Source organism: Cebus imitator, unplaced genomic scaffold (assembly GCF_001604975.1).
Source record: "Cebus imitator isolate Cc_AM_T3 unplaced genomic scaffold, Cebus_imitator-1.0 Scaffold23, whole genome shotgun sequence".
NCBI classification, from domain to species: domain Eukaryota; kingdom Metazoa; phylum Chordata; class Mammalia; order Primates; family Cebidae; genus Cebus; species Cebus imitator.
The window spans coordinates 2,706,845-2,723,393 of record NW_016107338.1 but is presented as its reverse complement, the minus strand read 5'-3'; the positions used below and the strand labels follow the sequence as shown (position 1 = coordinate 2,723,393).

Below are 16,549 nucleotides of genomic sequence, written 5' to 3'. Positions count from 1 at the left end.
ATGTCCTCCGCGGGCAGCACAGCTCGGCGGGCGGGCTCGGGAAGCTGGCACTCAGAAAGGGGAGAAGGAAGAGGGACTAAGCCGCAGCCAGCTCCACTTGGCTCCGTGCAGGGGGAGAACAAAGTCTCCTTGAAGGCCACCTGGACTGACGAAGAGTCCAAGCAGCCCAGGTGGGTCGGGGAAGAGGGTGTCCGCTGCGGGGCGCGAGAACCCGGCCCAGCGACTCCTTGGTCCTGCATGGACCAAGCAGGCGGAGGCCGAGGCTGCGGCCGGAGAAGCCCGGAGAGCCGGGCGGGGGCCAGAAATCGCCTCCCAAGAGGTGCCCGGGCTGTGGCCCAGGGTGGATTCCCCACTGCCCTGCCCACCAGCCCGCCCCTGCCGGGCCTCGCCAACCGCCTTCGAGCACAGGCTACCGCCCTCGCCACGCGCCCCCCCGCCCCCGCCCTGCCTCTCTCACCAGCCCTGCGCTGACCCCAGTCCCAGCAAGGAGTCTGACCAGACAGCGATCCACCAGACTGCAATTCACCAGACGGCGATCCGGAGCTACTATCAGCTGATCGCGGCCGCTGTGGGCAACGTGGAATGGCTGCGGTTCTGTCTGAACCAGAGCCTCGGGGAAATCCCCACCAACAACAAGGTAAGGCCTTGAGTGTGGGGGCAAGGACCAAGGTCCCTCTCTCGCTACCCAGCTCGGAGTGGTCACCTGGAGAAGAGATGTCCTTTTCTGGGTACATTCTCCTAATTTAACTCATCTTCTGGCTGTGGAAGGACCATTTTGGGGACAGGGAGATTGGGTGGTCTGATGAACACACACTGGTTAATTAGCAAAGGGGTGTGAGCATTCCTAGGGACACAGGGAAGAGAGTAAATTTATATAAATTAAGTTGTGGACCCTGGGACCTCGACCCCACTCAGCCTCCTCCTGCCTGCTCTGGACCTCACAGGGCTTTACTGCCATCCACTTCGCAGCCCAACGGGGCAAGCTTGCATGCCTGCAGGTCCTGGTAGAGGAGTTCAAGTTTCCCGTGGACCTGCTGACCAATGATAGCCAGACCCCCCTGCACCTCGTCATCCACAGGGACAACACTAGTGTGGCCCTCCCCTGCATCTACTACCTGCTGGAGAAAGGGGCAGCCCTCAATGTGTGAGTCCAGCCTGCTTCAGGAGGGAGGCTGCAGACTGGGCACAGGAGCCCGACTTGCAGGCAGGCAAATCCATACAAGACAGGCAGAGGGGCTGTGGGAGGTGATAAGGATTGTGTCCCACATAAAGCAATCTGGAACCCACATGGTGTAGTAGTTAAAGAGACTGGGCTTTGGGAGAGGACAGACCTAGTCCCCATCCCAGCTCTGCAACTTGCTAGCAGACAGCAGGACCTTAGGCAAGTCACTCAATCTCTAAGCCCCACTGCCCTGTTCCCAAACTTCCCTGGTTCCCAAACTTAAGTGTACACTGGAATCACCTAGGGAGCTTAAAAATATGAACACCTGTGTTCCAATCCAAAGGCTGTGATTTTGGGTCTGTGGTGTGAGCTGGGCTTTGGAAGTCAGAAAAGATCCCCAGGTGCTTCTAACTTATAGCTAAGTTTGGGAACCTCTGTCTCAATGTCTTCAACTGAAATTTGAGAGAATGGTAGTGCCTATCACATGGGACTGCTGTGATCACTGAAAAGTGCATGGCATACAGGAGACTGCATGCATTCAAAGTATCAAGCATGCACTATGTGCTAAGCACTATGCTAGAGTCACGAATGGTCCCTCTCCTCATGAAGCTGACATACTAGTGCAGGAGCAGACAGCAAATTAACAAACAAATAAGTGAACAAAATCCTGACAGAGCATGGGAAGTGGTTATGAAAAAAATAAACATGGTGATGGAGTGGGGAGTAAAGCGGGTAGGGGGAGGATCTATTTTGGATGAAGCAATCACCTCTAAGGAGGTGACATTTAAATTGCAACCTGAAGACTGAGAGTGAGCCAGCCATGCAAAGAGCCAGGGAAGTGTTCCAGATAGAGGGAACATCATATGCAAAGACCATGTGTTGGGAAAGAGTGGGCAAGGTCAAAGGATAAGATCGAGGAGGTTAGGCTCAGGTCATGCAGCTCTTGTGGGCCGTGGTGAAGCACAGGGAAATGGCAGAGGGCTAGTTGGTTTAAGAGTGGATGAGGTTAGTGGTCTCTGAAACAAGCCAGCTCTCCTTCCAGCAGTTCTTAACTGTTACATACCTCCTAAAGTCAGTTTTGTACTATTCACATAGTCCAATCCCTCCCTCTACAGTAAAGGAAATTGACATACCGAAAGGGGAAGAGACAGCTAGGGTCACCCAATAACCCTAATGGTAGAGCAGGGCCTGGAAACTGGTGTGTCCATCTATCTGATGGGCAGATGCCCTTTCTCTTTCCTTTCTGTCCTCATCCCCACTGGCGGGGCCTTCCACAGTCAGACCTGCAACGGCTCCACGCCCCTGCACCTGGCAGCCCGTGAGGGCCTGCTAGACTGTGTGAAGGTCCTGGTGCAGAGTGGTGCCAACGTCCATGCCCAAGATGCTATGGGCTACAAACCCATTGACTTCTGCAAAATATGGAACCACCGTGCCTGTGCCCGGTAAGAGTGTGAGAACCACTTGCAGCCTGCCACTCCCTTCCCCTCCCCCAGCCTTTTCCCTAGGGCCCTCACCACGGCTGAGCCTTTAAGGGGAGGGTTGGGAAGCCAGGCAGCTGGGGGATGTGTCTACAGCCCAGGATATTTAGAATGAGGCAATTACCTCATCACCTGGGCTGGGGGGTAAGTCTGCCCAGGTCCCCTGCCCTCTAGGTTGATCACTGCCCTCCTTCCCTGCCCTGGGGTCCCTGGCTCGTTAGCAGGAGGGTGGTGACCAGGTCATCAAGGAATTTTCCTCTTTCACCTAAAGGAAGTAGGAAGCCAGAGACCCTCTGGCAGCTCCCCTCACCCCCCTCCAAGCTCTCAGCAGCAGCCAGTCTTCCCAGCCCAGGTGGAAGCTCTGTCACTGTGGGATGACACCCCCACCCCGACCTTGGTACCAGGTTCTTGAAGGATGCCATGTGGAAAAAGGACAAGAAGGATTTTGCCCGTGAGATGGGGAAAATGAAGACATTCAAGAGGCAGCTGGCTCTCATGGAGCACAACTACCTGATTGAGTATCAAGTAAGGGGGAAGGCAGGGGGGCCAGGCGCCAGCTGCTATCCAGGCATGTGAGCGGAGGGGACAGTGACCCACATATTGTAGAGGAGTAGCTAGAAGCACACCCATAAAGAACCACCTTTTCCCCTGTACTAACCCCCCGTACTCTGACTGAAATTCTACTCTTTTAAATAAGCCAGTCTTTTGGTCAAAAGTCTTATCTTGTGTTAGAAAGCAAATTTAAGCAAGTTTAAATTTGCAAATATTTCTGGGCCCTTCCTAGTGCACTTCCTCCTTCAGGATGAACCTGCAATGAGACCAAGGCCCTGCCTGTAATTGGGTCTCACACTCTGGTTAAAAAGATCCACCCTTCCTTCCAGCAGGCACTGGGCATTCACTCTGCACCAGGCACCTGCTAGACCCTGAGGTCCAAAGATGAATATGTGACCCCCATGCTCAAGGAGCTTAAAGTCTAGCAGAGGAGGCAGGTTACATCGCCATCAAGGAGGAGAGGGTCCAGGAGGGTGTCAGGAGGGATGATGCTTAAGAGGAGTCTTTAAACATGTGCAGCAACTGGCTACATGAAGGAGGGAAGGGCTGACCTGCATAAAGAGCAGCCACGTGGAAAGGCATAGAGGCACCTGGGAACATGATGTATGCAGTGAACTGAAAACTCAGAGCAGCTGAGGATCAGATGTAAGTTAGAGGCTGACAAGATTTGGCAGGAGCCCAGATCAGTGAAGGACCTTGACTGGGCAAGAAGGGATTTTAAGCAGGTGTAATTATATAGGGTGCAAAACCCAGAAAACTCAGAAGATACTGGGAATCTTAAGTGAATCCTGAAGTGGGGAGGGCTTTGGAGCTGGTGACTCCAGCATGCCTGGTCTGTTTCAGTGGCATTACTCTCTAGTCCTTAGCCTATCCTCCTCTGATGTCAGGGTCACCAGTCCTCAGAGTCACACACTGTCCGGAAGAGGCAAGGCCCATCTGTTTCCTGTAGCTCTAACCTTTTTCAGAAGCTTCTTACATCTCCCCTCATCTCTTATGGCGTCAATTTGCTCAAGTGCCCGTTCTTGTTCCTTGGCTAGAACTAAAGGAAAGCCATATGCTGACTGACTTAGGTCTGGGGCAAGGTCTGATGGAATTATGGTGATTGGCTTAGCATAAGCAGAGCCTGCCTCTGGAGCTGGGTCAATCTCCAAAGCCCCTGATTGCTTAGCAACAGTCTGGGAGTGAGACAGTGAGACAATGGGAGTGGGGGAGGTTCTGTGACAACATATGGAAGGCTCCAGTGGAGGCAAGAATAGAGATAGATTGAGTTGCTGCCACCGGACCTGGAGAGCCAGCCAACTGTATCCTCCCTACCTGACTTCCCAAGGCCCACCACTTCCATGAAGTGTGTCCACATCAGGCCATCTGGTCCTTTCTGCTGCCTCCTTCCAGGGTCAAGGATGCTGTTTGCACTTCCCATTTGCCTTTCCCCCCAACACACCAGAGACTCTCTTATGGCAGGACATGTCTCCACTATCAGACTGAAGATTCCTGTGGAGGGAGAAGAGGGGACTTGTCTTTTTATAAGACATGAGGATTTCCCTAGGTCAGGGACTGTGTCTCCCTTGTCAAGTTGGAGGCTCACCTAGGGCAGAGGCTATATCTCCCCCGTCAGATTGGAGATCTCCCCTGTGGGAGAGGTGCATTGTCTCCCCCATCAGCCCAGGGGCTCCCTTATGAGAAAAGCTGTCTCCCCCTTTGCAACACAGGCTCCCGTGAGGTAGGTGTTCCTCTCATCAGACTCAGGGTTTCCCTCATCCATCAGATCGCAGTTTCCAAAGGCTATGGATACAGGACCTCCTTGCACAGAAGCAGAGAGCAGCAGGCCTCCATGACTGTCTTGTGCCCTCTGTTGTTGCAGAAAGAGCACAAAATTCTCAAAGAAGCTGCTATCAGAAAGTGGCTCCACAGCAAGCTGCACCCAGGCCACTCTCTGGTCTCTAACACCACGCAAGCCAGGGTCACTGCTCTCTCCAAGACCCCCGAGCAACGGAGATCGCAGTGTTCCAGGAGCTTCCAGCCCTCTGTGGAGATGCGCCTGCAATGCATGCCACAGCCCACAGAGATACCCAAGCCCATCTACAGGAACCCCACCCACCCCTCTGTGGAGGAGTGCCTGCAACGCATGCCACAGCCCACAGAGATGCCCAAGCCCATCTATAGGAACCCCACGGTCAAGCGGCCGATGATGTGGAATGTTAGCAACAACCCTGCCAGATCCCCCATCACCCAGATCAGCCATCCGCAGGGCATCCGCCTGGGCGTGCATCCAGACCCCAGCCCGGAGCACGACTTCAGCAGCTTCCTGGAGGTGACACCTGACGGGCACGGAGGTGCGCAGCTGCACACAGTGGATGGCCACTGGGTGGCACCAGTGCCACGGCTGCCTTTCGAAGTGATACTCCGCACGCTATATCCACGTGTGTGGCCTTACAGAATGAAGGTGCCCCAGGGTTTTTACCCCATCAGCATGAGGAAAGTGCCCCGGAAGAGGCACCTGGGTAATGACACCTTCTGGACCGACACTCTGACCATGAACCTGCGTGACACATTTGATGAAGCCTTCCTGGCAGCTGTGCGATCTCATCAAGGGCTCCCCGCCCTGCCCTGCCCGCAAACCCACCCATAAAGTTATTATGGCTACCTCTCCAACTGAGGCAGTCCAGTGAAGGCTGAGGTGTGGCGATTCATGTTGTGGAAGGGGAGGAAAGGGGGAGAGATGCCTATAGGCTTCCCACTCCCAAGCTGAAGAACAGGAGTCTCCCTTTCCAATCAAAAGCCCAGACCCCAGGCCTCCCTTCTCTCTGCAAGTAAGTCTCTTGCTCCCCCAACCCGCCACCGCCCCCTCCCCACCGCCCAGGAAATCCAAGTTAGGTTCAGAGTGGGGGGGCGGGGTCAGTCACTATCCTTCACCCTGGCATTGTAAAAGTGATACTTCGGCACCCTCACTGCCCTCCCTCCCAGAATGGCCCAGGCTTCCAGGATGGAAGGACCTACTGGGAAATTCTGTTCCTTGTTCAGATTAAGCCCTTCCTGCTGCAGGCTCTAGGCTGAGACCCAGAATGGGGTGGAGAGCAGCTAGTATGTCTCCCTGGCATGGGCTTCCCTGCTACTATGGGCTGCCATCCTTATTCCCAGCGGCCACTGAGGTTTCTGCAGTTCTGGGAGGCATGGGCAGCACAACCAGGGAGGGGAAGGATGTGTGGTTTCCATCTGAGTCTATGAAAGCACTTGTATTTCCTCCAGAAAATTAACTGGCTCCCCTGTATCCCCTTGTACACATCACTACAATTCATTCATTAAACAAACATTTATTGAGTGCTTTCTAGGTGCCAGGCATCAAGCCAGGCAGTTAATACAAAATTTCCAGGACAGTCCTTGCCCTCAAGGAGCTTACAGTCTAGTGGAGAGATGACCATGAAGCAGGCAAGTGAGCGCAGAATGATCTGTGTGGTATGCCGGGCTGGGGGTTGGGGAGGAGAGGGTATAGCTAAACCTCCTTGGAGGAAGTTTGAGACTTGACAAGTTGAGACTTGACAGAGAAAGTACCCTTTCTCTGTGACCAAAAGAAAAGCAGAATCAGTGGCAAGACAGAGCCACGGTATCTCTGGATACAAGTGGGGCCCAGAATGCAAGAAGGCAAGTGATGAGACCAGAGAGGTGAGCAGGGACCAGGACACCATGAGTCTCACAATCCATGCTGAGGGGTCTGGACTTTATCCTGAGGGCAGTGGGAAGCCATGGAGGGTTTTAGGCCAGAGAGTGACTTGATCAGCTATGCAATGCATTTTAGGGAGACAGGTCTGGCCAAGGGATACAGAAGCAGCAAGAGGCTGTCACAGTAATCCAGGTGAAAGCTGATGACAGTGGGAGTGGCTCAAATCAACAGATGTTAAGGTAGACTTGACCACTTTGAGAAACTGGACATGGTGGGCAGAAAGAGAAAATAGGAATAGAAGACAGGTTTCCTGTCTGGCTCCTGAGTGATCTCAGGGCCAAGGCAAGTACCCAGAAGAGGCAGGTTTGCAGAGGACAGCAGGTACCATCTGGGCCGTGGACTTGAATCATCTATGCACCCAGAAGGCAGCAAAACTGTGGTTCAGGTGATCAGGAAGGATGTTGGGGCTGGAGGTCAACTCTCAATGCCTCTGCAGTCCCTGAAATCCTCCAGATGGATGGGCTTCCCTAGGGAGCCCACAACAGAACTCTGAAAGACCCTACTGTGCACAGGCAAGTGGAGAAGCTTGCACAGGAGCCTGAAAGAAACAGCCAGAGAGGTAAGAGGACAACTAGCTACAGGGGTGCCAGGGAAGTGCGATCCAAGAAGCAAGGGGTGATCAGCCATGTCAGATGCTGCCCAGATCCAGTAAGATATGAAAGGGGTCCTTTGGATTTAGCAACCCCTGGGAGAACACTGGCAGTAGAGTGGAGGGGGCAAAGCCACATCATCAAAGTGAGGAACCAAGCAGCAGAGGGAGAAGGGCCAGCTGTCAGCCCAATAGGAGGATGAGGCTGGCCTCCAGTGTCCTCTGCCTTGTGTATCCTGGTCTGCATAGGAAAAAAGGGCCTAGCCGTCACAGTTACTGTGAGAGAAGACCCAAAATGTGCTCTTCCTCTTGGTGAAAGGGAAAGCTGGTATTAAGAGAAGATAAATGCTAAAGTCAAGGAAACGAAGGGCTATGATAGAACTTCAGGCATGATATAGAGGAAATATTTTCAAGCACAGGGGTTTTTCCAGTGGCTCAAAGATATCACATGTGTACAGTTCATCTCTGCACCTGCTAGCCTCACTTTGAGGTATAGAACATGGCCAGAAATGGCTCTCATGGGGACTTCATTCCAATATTTACGGTTGAGCACTTGCAAGGCACTGTAGTTGGAGTGCAAGGTCAACAAATGCTGGTCTGTGCCGAAGACCTGGCCTGCCTTCTTAGAAGGCAGAGATATCTCCCCAGGAGCCAAGAGTGCACAGAAGAGGGCCAGACCTCGGATGCTGTTATAGGGACAAACAGCTTCTCCCATTAGTCCCATTTCTTTAAAAACAGGCTGCCTGGAAGCTGATTTTTATTTTGTTTCTCCTTGAGCCTAAGATAGCATTCAGCCAGAAACCACTCCTCTCCCAGAGGAAGATTTATAAATAGAATATTATAGATGTTCTTCTGGAAATCTAGCCCAGTCCTGAATTGTCCCCTCTCCTACTCCCAGTTTGACAGTCATAGAGCCTTGGGGAAAGAGATAGAAGAGAGTGCATCAGAGAGGCTGCCTCTAGGCCCACTTCCCACTCCCTGACCAGGCTCAGCTCTTCACCCCTGCCCCCTTCCCACTAAGGGCTAGAAGAACAGTCCCTTAGGAAGGGCGAGACCCAAACCCAGAAAAGGAGTCCCCGGGGCAGAAAAGTGAGTCCAGTCCAGGGCAGAAGGTTAGCAGGAAGAAAGGAAGATGAACTGTCAGGGTATTAAGGCAAACAGTGCCACCTAGAAGCTTTATTCAAATGGAAATCCGCATTTGGACAGAAATCACGGTTCGACAGCAAAAACTATTTCTGTTGGACATGCCAAGCCATGGCCCCTCCCCATGGCCACCTGCCCAGAGAACTTGTCACCATCTGCTCTTCAGCTTCACAGACCCTGCCCTGCCTGCCCCAGCTGGGCCAGAACCTCCTGACCCACCTTGGAAGGGACAGGGGAGAGCTGCAGGACCTCGGCCTCCTGGCTAAGCAGGCTCTGCCACCCTCCCTGGTGCCCTCTGAGGTCATAGCCTCCTGCAGCATCAGATCTGAGCCAAGCTGAACCCCCACCAAGGAGGAAAGGGATGGGGCATCAGAGTTGAGGGGAGGAAAGCCGGGGCTGGTGTTGGGTGCCTTTCCGGCTTCCGGCCCCCACCTGGCATAGAGGCCCAGGGGCCTGACTCTCCTGATCTTGCCCCCACATCCTGCCCGCACGGGGGTCAGTATATCTTCTGACGACTGGGTAGAATGGCCTCTTTGATGAAGGAGAAGACAACCAGGATCCCTAAGCGTTTGCCCCGCTTGCCTTTGGTGAAATAATTGGAGACGACGTCATCTGTGGAGACACAGGCAAGAAGGTGAAAGTGAGAGAGAGAAAGAGAGAGTGTATGTGTGTGTGTGAACACAGCTATCCCAACTCTGAGTCCAGGTGTCTCCAACACAGGGCTACGGCTAGACTCTGGTTCGTGTGTGTGTGTATGTGTGTGTGAACACAGCTATCCCAACTCTGAGCTCAGGTGTCTCCAACACAGGGCTAGACTCTGGTTCGTGTGTGTGTGTGTGTGTGTGTGTGAACATAGCTATCCCAACTCTGAGCCCAGGTGTCTCCAACACAGGGCTAGACTCTGGTGTGTGTGTACACAGCTATCCCAACTCTGAGCCCAAGTGTCTCCAACACAGGGCTAGACTCTGGTTCCCTCAGTGGACCCCTGCCAACCCAAGCCGTGCTGGCTTGCTCCCACCTCAGCCCCTTAAAAACCCCTTCTCACCTCCTGGCTGCATGGTAGAGGGCAGGACATTCTCCCCAGCCGAAAGTGACACAAAAAACGCAAATGGAATTATCCACAGGCAGAAAGTGAAATAGGCCAGGACCTGGCAACAAGAGAGACTAAGAAGAGGGTACCCTGGAGGTGCAAAGAGTGGGCTGGGTGTGGTCACTGCGTGTTGGTCAAGAGTACACAGAGGGTCACACTTAATCTCCAACGGGGGCCCAGACCTGGGAAGTGGGGAAAGCCACCCTCGGACACAGAAATACTTCTCTGGGGAAAGGTGGGGGCTGAAGATGATTTAATGCGGCCACAATCCCTACATCTTGGTCACCACGAAGCAACTCCCCTGGACTGAAGGAGGCAGATTAAGTGCTAAGCCATGACTGACTGAACCACACTCCCCAAAGAAGTGACCTTGCTCTTCCCAGAGGTTCAAACTGGAGCAGCAGGGTGTGGAGAAATTGTGAGGGAAGAAAACCTTGGTAGCCACTGGGAAAAGCTGGGACTCAGGACTGCAGCCCACCCTTGCCCTGTGAGGACTGTGTCAGAGAAGGCCACCCTAGTGCCCCTTCCTGACCTCAGGATGACCCCCCCAGGGGAACCCAAAGGACTCACTTAGGAGGAGCAGTGTCCTCCCTGCCTCAGCCAAAGGTGTGCTTTCTGTCCCCACCCACACTGCTCTCTCTAACCATCTATACCTCCTGTTCCCATCCACACTGCCTTCTCTTCTTCTTTTTTTTTTTTTGAGATGGAGTCTCCCTCTGTCACCCAGGCTGGAGTGCAGTGGTGTGATGTCAGCTCACTGCAAACTCCACCTCCCGGGTTCAAGTGATTCTCCTACCTCAGCCTCTGAGTAGCTGGGATTACTGCTGCCCACTACCACACCCAGCTACTTTTTGTATCTTCAGTAGAGATGGAGTTTCCCCATGTTGGCCAGGCTGGTCTTGAACTCCTGACCTTGTAATCCACCCACCTCAGCCTCCCAAAGTGCTGGGATTACAGGCGTGAGCCACTGTGCCCGGCCTCTCACACACGCTGCCTTCTCTAACCATCTATGCCTTCTGTCCCCATCTACACTGCTCTCTCTAACCATCTATGTTTTATTTTTTTTCAAACATATAATCCTTGAACAGCTTCAGTTTCAAATCAGAGCTAAGTTCACAAAGTAAACCATGCAAGTTCCCTTTTACTCCCCTGTCACTGTTAACAGCTGAATGTACCGGACACTTCTTACCTCTGAGAAGGGATAATATTCTTCTGCAAAAAACTGAAATGCTAGGTAATGATTCACCACCACTAATCCTGTTGAGGGAATGAACAGTCAGTCAGTTTAAGGGGAATAAGAGAAAGCTGTACTTTTCACTTCAAAAGGTCGTCAGAAGTTGGGAGCCTCCAGGGAGTCTTATGCCTGACTTTACACTCAACTCAGGGTAGGCTATTGCCTAGAACTATTTCCCATTCTTCCGTTAAAACGGGAGAATGAGCCTCAACCTGCCCACTGCACAGGGCATTCTGAGTAAAATTAGAAGGTAAGAAAGCGCCTTGCATGTTATAAAAATGAGACTTCTATGTTACATAATCCAAAGCATCATGACAATTAACCTCATTTTTAGAGGATATGAGTGCTAAAGAAAGCTCTCCCACAGTGGCAGGTAGGGAGAAGTCACGGGTGTGCAGATTAGGTGCCCTTAAGAGGCTCTACTCCAAACTGGGCAGCAGGGAGAAGTCCTGCTCAAATCAAAGGCTCTCACTCCTCCGGAATGAAAGGGCAAGACTTGCTAGATGCTATTAGGAGAAACACCTAATGTAGATGACGGGGTGATGGATGCAGCAAACCATCGTGGCACATGATGTTTGTTACATAGTGTATACCTATGTAACAAACCTGCAGGTTCTGCACAGGTACCCCAGAACTTACAGTATTAAAAAAAAAAAAAAGACTTGCTAGATGCTTTGAGGTGCAATCTTTGGGTTCCTCAGTGTTCTGGGGGAGGGGGTCCTTCCCCATCCTGCCCCGAGGTAAGGCATGCTGGTGTGAACTGATATGTTTTGGACATACACAGCTGCCCCTCCTTGGTGTGCAACTGAGTTTACAACAGAGGGCACGTGTGCACATCCTGGACACAGGCTGCTCAAGAGACAGTCATCCCTGCCTGTTCCCATGGTGAGGTGAAGGGCAGGCACCAGAAAGAACATGGCTCCTGAAACTGATTGTCCCCTCACACACACACCTGACAGCAATGACCATGTCTCCTTTCTTCTCCCCTGCCTCTCATTCTAAAGCAAAGACTATAGTTCTCCTATGCCTAGCCACACTCTAGGGCTAAGAGATAATGGGAGGTAGGATAGTGGCTGGTGCCCACAAGATCTTTTGGAAAAACTCTTTTAGGCATCAAAGGGCAGGTCAAGGGAATGACAAGCGTCAGGTGAGCCTGCTGCTGAGGGGTTGGGGGCAGGAGTTTTTCCCTGGGACAGAGGGGCCTGGTCTCCTTGGAAGGGCTCCCTAAACAAACCTCTGCTGAACAAATTCTTTGGTGAAATCACACCAAGCGCCCAAGGAAGAAACCAGTTTGGCTTTAATAATATGCCCTCTGTATGGATAATATTCACTCTCCAGGCTCTCTCACAGAAATAGAAAAGTCACTATAAAAAGCCCCTAACTCCATCTGATACCCTGACCAAAAGCTAGGGTGGGCAGTAATGATGAACAGGAGCAATGGCAATCTTGGCAACCAAAATACTTTGCAAAGCCTTTTCCGAATATCTGTAAATATTTATACACAGCTCCTATTTGCCCACTGAGTCTCCCAACGGTTCTTTCAGAAACATCCTCTCTAAAGAGATGGAGAAGCTAAGGCCCAAAGAAGGGCAATGATTCCCCAGGGTCAGAAAGTGGTGGCCAGGCAAAGCCAAAGAAGACTGGGTCCTCCACACCCAGGCTCAAGCCCGAGGGAGCAGCAACCAGTGAGAATGAGATGGGAAGCTGCAGCCCTCAGGAGGCATTCACACCAGGCCAGTCTGCAAGGCACTCATAGCCCCATGAGGCTCCAGTCCTAACCATGACTTTGGGTCTGAAGACTAGATGGGGAGCTGCCTGCCTGTCTACTAAAGAAGGGCTTTGAGCTTTTTCTGGCTAAGTGATTTTTTTGAGGCTGGAACTGCCCAGCTAGGGGCCCTGCCTCAGCCAATCCACAACCTCTTATTTCCCAAACTATTCTTCAGACTTACCTCTCTGGGAAAGCCCTCCCTGTCTGAGCCCCCAGCTCCAACAAATTCTACTCACTAGAGCCAAGGTGGCCTCTAGAGTCCTCAGGAGTGACAACCACATTTTCCCAATCTGCCTGGCCTCCTGGAGGACTTCAGCGTCTGACTTCCTTTCTCTGTATCCCCTTTAGTGCCCAGGATGGAGATTGGCACACCCAACCACGTCCGCTGCCTCCCCAACCCTGTCCCCTCTCACCACACGACAGGATGAAGTTAGGCGAGGTCAACATGATGAAGGGGAAGGTCTGGAGGAGGCCAAAGTAGACGAGGTTGGTGAAGAGGCCCACGCCAATCATGCTGGTGGGGAAGTGCTCAAAGACGTAGAGGCCGATCAGTACAGCGGTGGAGAACTGAAACAACCAGAGGCAGACAGTGCAGGGCGCTTCTTCCAGGCAACCTTCCTGGACTCACCAACCCCCAGCCTGCTAAGGGCAGCACTAGGTTCATGCTTCAATCTCCTCATTTCACAGGTCAGGCCTCCCCAACTAGATACTCTGCTCCCAAAGGCAACTTTTTTTTTTTTTTTTTTGAGATGGAGTCTCACTTGGTCATCCAGGCTAGAGTGCAGTGGCATCCACGCTACAGTGCAGTGGCAAGATCTCCTGGGTTCAAGCAATTCTCCTGCCTCAGCCTCCTGAGTAGTTGGGACTACAGGCATGTACCACCACGCCCAGCTCATTTTTGTATCTTTAGTAGAGACAGGGTTTCACCATGTTGGCCAGGCTAGTCTCAAACATCTGATAGCCTCCCAAAGTGCTGGGATTACAGGTGTGAGCCACTGTAGCCAACCCATTTCTCAAGTTTTTTGACAGCAACCCACAGTAAGAAAAATATCTGTCAGGCATGGTGGCCCACACCTGTAATCCAGCACTTTGGGAGGCCAAGGTAGGGGGATCACCTGAGGTCGGGAGTTCAAGACCAGCCTGAACAACATGGAAAAACCCTGTCTCTAATAAAAATACAAAATCAGCCGGGCATGGTGGCACATGCCTGTAATCCCAGCTACTAGGGAGGCTGAGGCAGGAGAATCGCTTGAACCCAGGAGGCGGAAGTTCCAGTGACCCAAGACAGTGCCATTGCACTCCAGCCTTGGCAACAAGAGCGAAACTCCATCTCAGACAAAGAGAAAAACATTTAACACTGTGACCCCCAACACATATATACATACATATGATCAAAGCTCAAATTTCAATTCTATTTATGTTCCTTTTAAATGCTGATCATAACCTACTGAATTAATTATATAGCCCAATAAGGAATTGAGCCTACAGTTTGAAAAACACGACTCAGAAGGACCTACAGTTATCAGAGCTTAAAAAGTGACAGTTGGCTGAATGAAGGGCTAATTCCTGTGCCAACACCCACAAGCTGGGCCTCTGGACCAGAGCTGAGGGCTACAGTCTTGTCTCCACTGTGAACTCCCAACCTCAGGCCATGCCCAGAGTGCAAGTGGCTGCCGACACCAGGCGACCTAAGGGGCTGTGGACGCTTTCTGTCCAAGGGCACCCCTACCCTCACCCCTACCCCCAGCCTTTCCTGCAGCTGAACGAAGTCTGTCCACCAGCAGTCACCCTATGGCTTTGACATCAGTGGCAAGGACTGTGTCTTCAGTAAGAGAAGCCTCCCATTAGACCAAGGGAGGGCGAGGCCAGCGAAGCTGTGCCTCTCTTAGGACAAATCACTTGATCCGATTAGAAAGACAGCAATAAACAAATACTCAAAACTGTCTTACGGCTCCTCTAAGTTCCAAATGCTGTGAACAGAGCAAAGGGCTAAAGACAGTAGAAGACAGCTAAGCAAAGTCAAAGCCATGGTCCTGTCACCAGAGAATGTACACTTGACTGTCACCTTAAGGACTAGAGGAGAAGGTCTGCGGTGAAACAATGCCACTTGGGAAGGAGGTTAGGGAAGATCTGGGCCCAGGAGTGCAGACATAACAGCATTCAGGGCAAGGAGGTAAGAGTGTATGCTTAGGAAACAGCAGAGGCACAGGCCTCATCATCCATGCCAAACTCTCCTCACTTCCTGCTTTTGAGGCAGGACAAAAGAGTGAGGAGGACTCCTAGAGAAAGTTGCCACTTACCCAGATCATGTATTTTATGATTCTGCTGGTGGCCACTGTGTATTCTTCTATCAGTTCTGCCAGGTAATAGAGTCCAGCCGCTGGGGGGTGGGGAGAAGGGCAAGCAGGGAGACCATCAGCCAGGGTCACTCCCACCATCCTGGTCACCCCTCTCTCTGCAGCCCAGTCCCCATCCACCCTTCATGGACTCCAGAAAGTCAAGAACAAACCAAACATCCCATGTGTTTGCTCTTCCAAGTCTGGAGAAGTAAAACTTTGTTAGGGCAACTAAGGAAAAATCCCACAAAAACAATGAAAGTCTGCATTTGATGCCTCAGTACAATGCTAACCTCTGCCTCAGAAAGCGGAATTTCACGTATTCAATAAACACCTGCTGGGCACTTGGCAAGAGCCAGGTCCTTGGGCTGAGGATACAGCTGAACAAGACAGACAAGGATCCTTCCCTGACTCAGCTTGGGAAGGGGAAGGAGAACAAGTAGGGAGGAGAGACAGACGAGTTTAGCGTGAGAAATGCTACTTTAGGGAAAGGACAGGGCAACTGCTGGACCATCGACCCCTGTGGACTTCCCGGAGGAGATGATATCTCAACTGAGGCGGAGTGGGAACTAGCCAGAGGGGAAGTGTCAAAGGTGAGGAGAGAAGCAAGTATCAAGGGCCAGAGGAGCAAAGGCGGCGGTAAGCCGCGGGGAAAAGTTCCGCGCGGCTGGCGGAGGAAGAGTGGGAGCGGCAGCGGTTAGCGGTCCGCAGGCGCGGGCGGGGCGCTCGAGTCAGCCTGTCCCGGGCACAGCCGTGGCGGACTTTGTGACACCTGGAAGGAGCCGCGGTCAGGCCGGGCTGCCGGGCTCGGCAGAAGGTGCAAAACCAGGCGGGATGGGATTGGGACGGCGAAGGCTGGGAGCGCAGGGCAGGGGACCCCAAGTGGCCCCAAAACCCCCGCGACGCGACCCCCAACGAGCACCGATGCTGGGGCGGGAGCCCGCGCGGGCCGGGGTCGTGCAGTCTCACCGACGGCCAGCGTGATGAAGGCCACCTGGATGAAAAGCGACAGCCAGCTCAGCACGTACATGAACCACATGGCGCCCCCGCCCGCTCCCCGGCCGCCGGGACGGGCCTGCGCGCTTCGGCTTCGGCGACACAGAGCCGCCACCGCCGCGGCCGCTGCGTCGCCGCCCCGCAGACGGCAGGACTACGGTGCGCCGCCGCCGAGAGGAGCCCGGCTCGAGTGTTGCTGGGGAGTCAGGCTCGTGCTGGCGCCGCCCGCAGGAGAGGAGGGCCAACCGCCGCTGCCCTGCGCTCGCGGACCACCAGGCTCTCTCGCTCCACTCGGGGGAACGAATGCAAGCGGCGGCAGACCAGGGGAGGCGGGACTGTCCCCAGGGGCGGGGACCAGGCGCCCGTATTGGGAGTCGGAGTGCAGCCTCCAGCCTCTCCCTGAGCACTCCCGCGCCAGCCTGGAGGGGTCTAGGGCGGGACAGGGCCGCCTGACTGCGCCCCAGCAACCTCATCAGAACCTGC

At 53.1% G+C, this 16,549-nt stretch overlaps 2 protein-coding genes across 2 annotated transcripts; one reads left to right on the top strand and one right to left on the bottom strand.

Annotated features, from left to right (window-relative positions):
- ANKRD53 (ankyrin repeat domain 53) lies at positions 1–6,023 on the top strand. Its single transcript, XM_037736145.1, is given in 7 exon segments — positions 1–170; positions 369–459; positions 461–637; positions 945–1,144; positions 2,440–2,604; positions 3,045–3,165; positions 5,054–6,023. Coding segments are annotated over 7 exon segments (1,692 nt in total). The 3' UTR covers positions 5,822–6,023.
- A 464-nt stretch (positions 6,024–6,487) lies between these two features.
- TEX261 (testis expressed 261) lies at positions 6,488–16,286 on the bottom strand. The gene is made up of 6 exons (XM_017522012.1): positions 16,040–16,286; positions 15,035–15,114; positions 13,148–13,301; positions 10,922–10,989; positions 9,688–9,790; positions 6,488–9,254 (listed from the first exon to the last, which is right to left on the bottom strand). The coding sequence occupies exons 1-6, from the start codon at positions 16,107–16,109 to the stop codon at positions 9,139–9,141; spliced, it is 591 nt and encodes a 196-aa protein (XP_017377501.1). The 5' UTR covers positions 16,110–16,286; the 3' UTR covers positions 6,488–9,138.
- Between the last annotated feature and the right edge of the window lie 263 nt (positions 16,287–16,549).

Excerpts from the sequence above, each read along its gene's own strand:
- TEX261 (XM_017522012.1), bottom strand. The coding sequence starts at position 16,109 with ATGTGGTTCATGTACGTGCTGAGCTGGCTGTCGCTTTTCATCCAGGTG. Across the intron at positions 15,115-16,039 it reads CTTCATCACGCTGGCCGTCG|CGGCTGGACTCTATTACCTG; the intron begins GTGAGACTGCAC and ends CCCACCCCCCAG. Across the intron at positions 13,302-15,034 it reads TCATAAAATACATGATCTGG|TTCTCCACCGCTGTACTGAT; the intron begins GTAAGTGGCAAC and ends TGGTTGTTTCAG.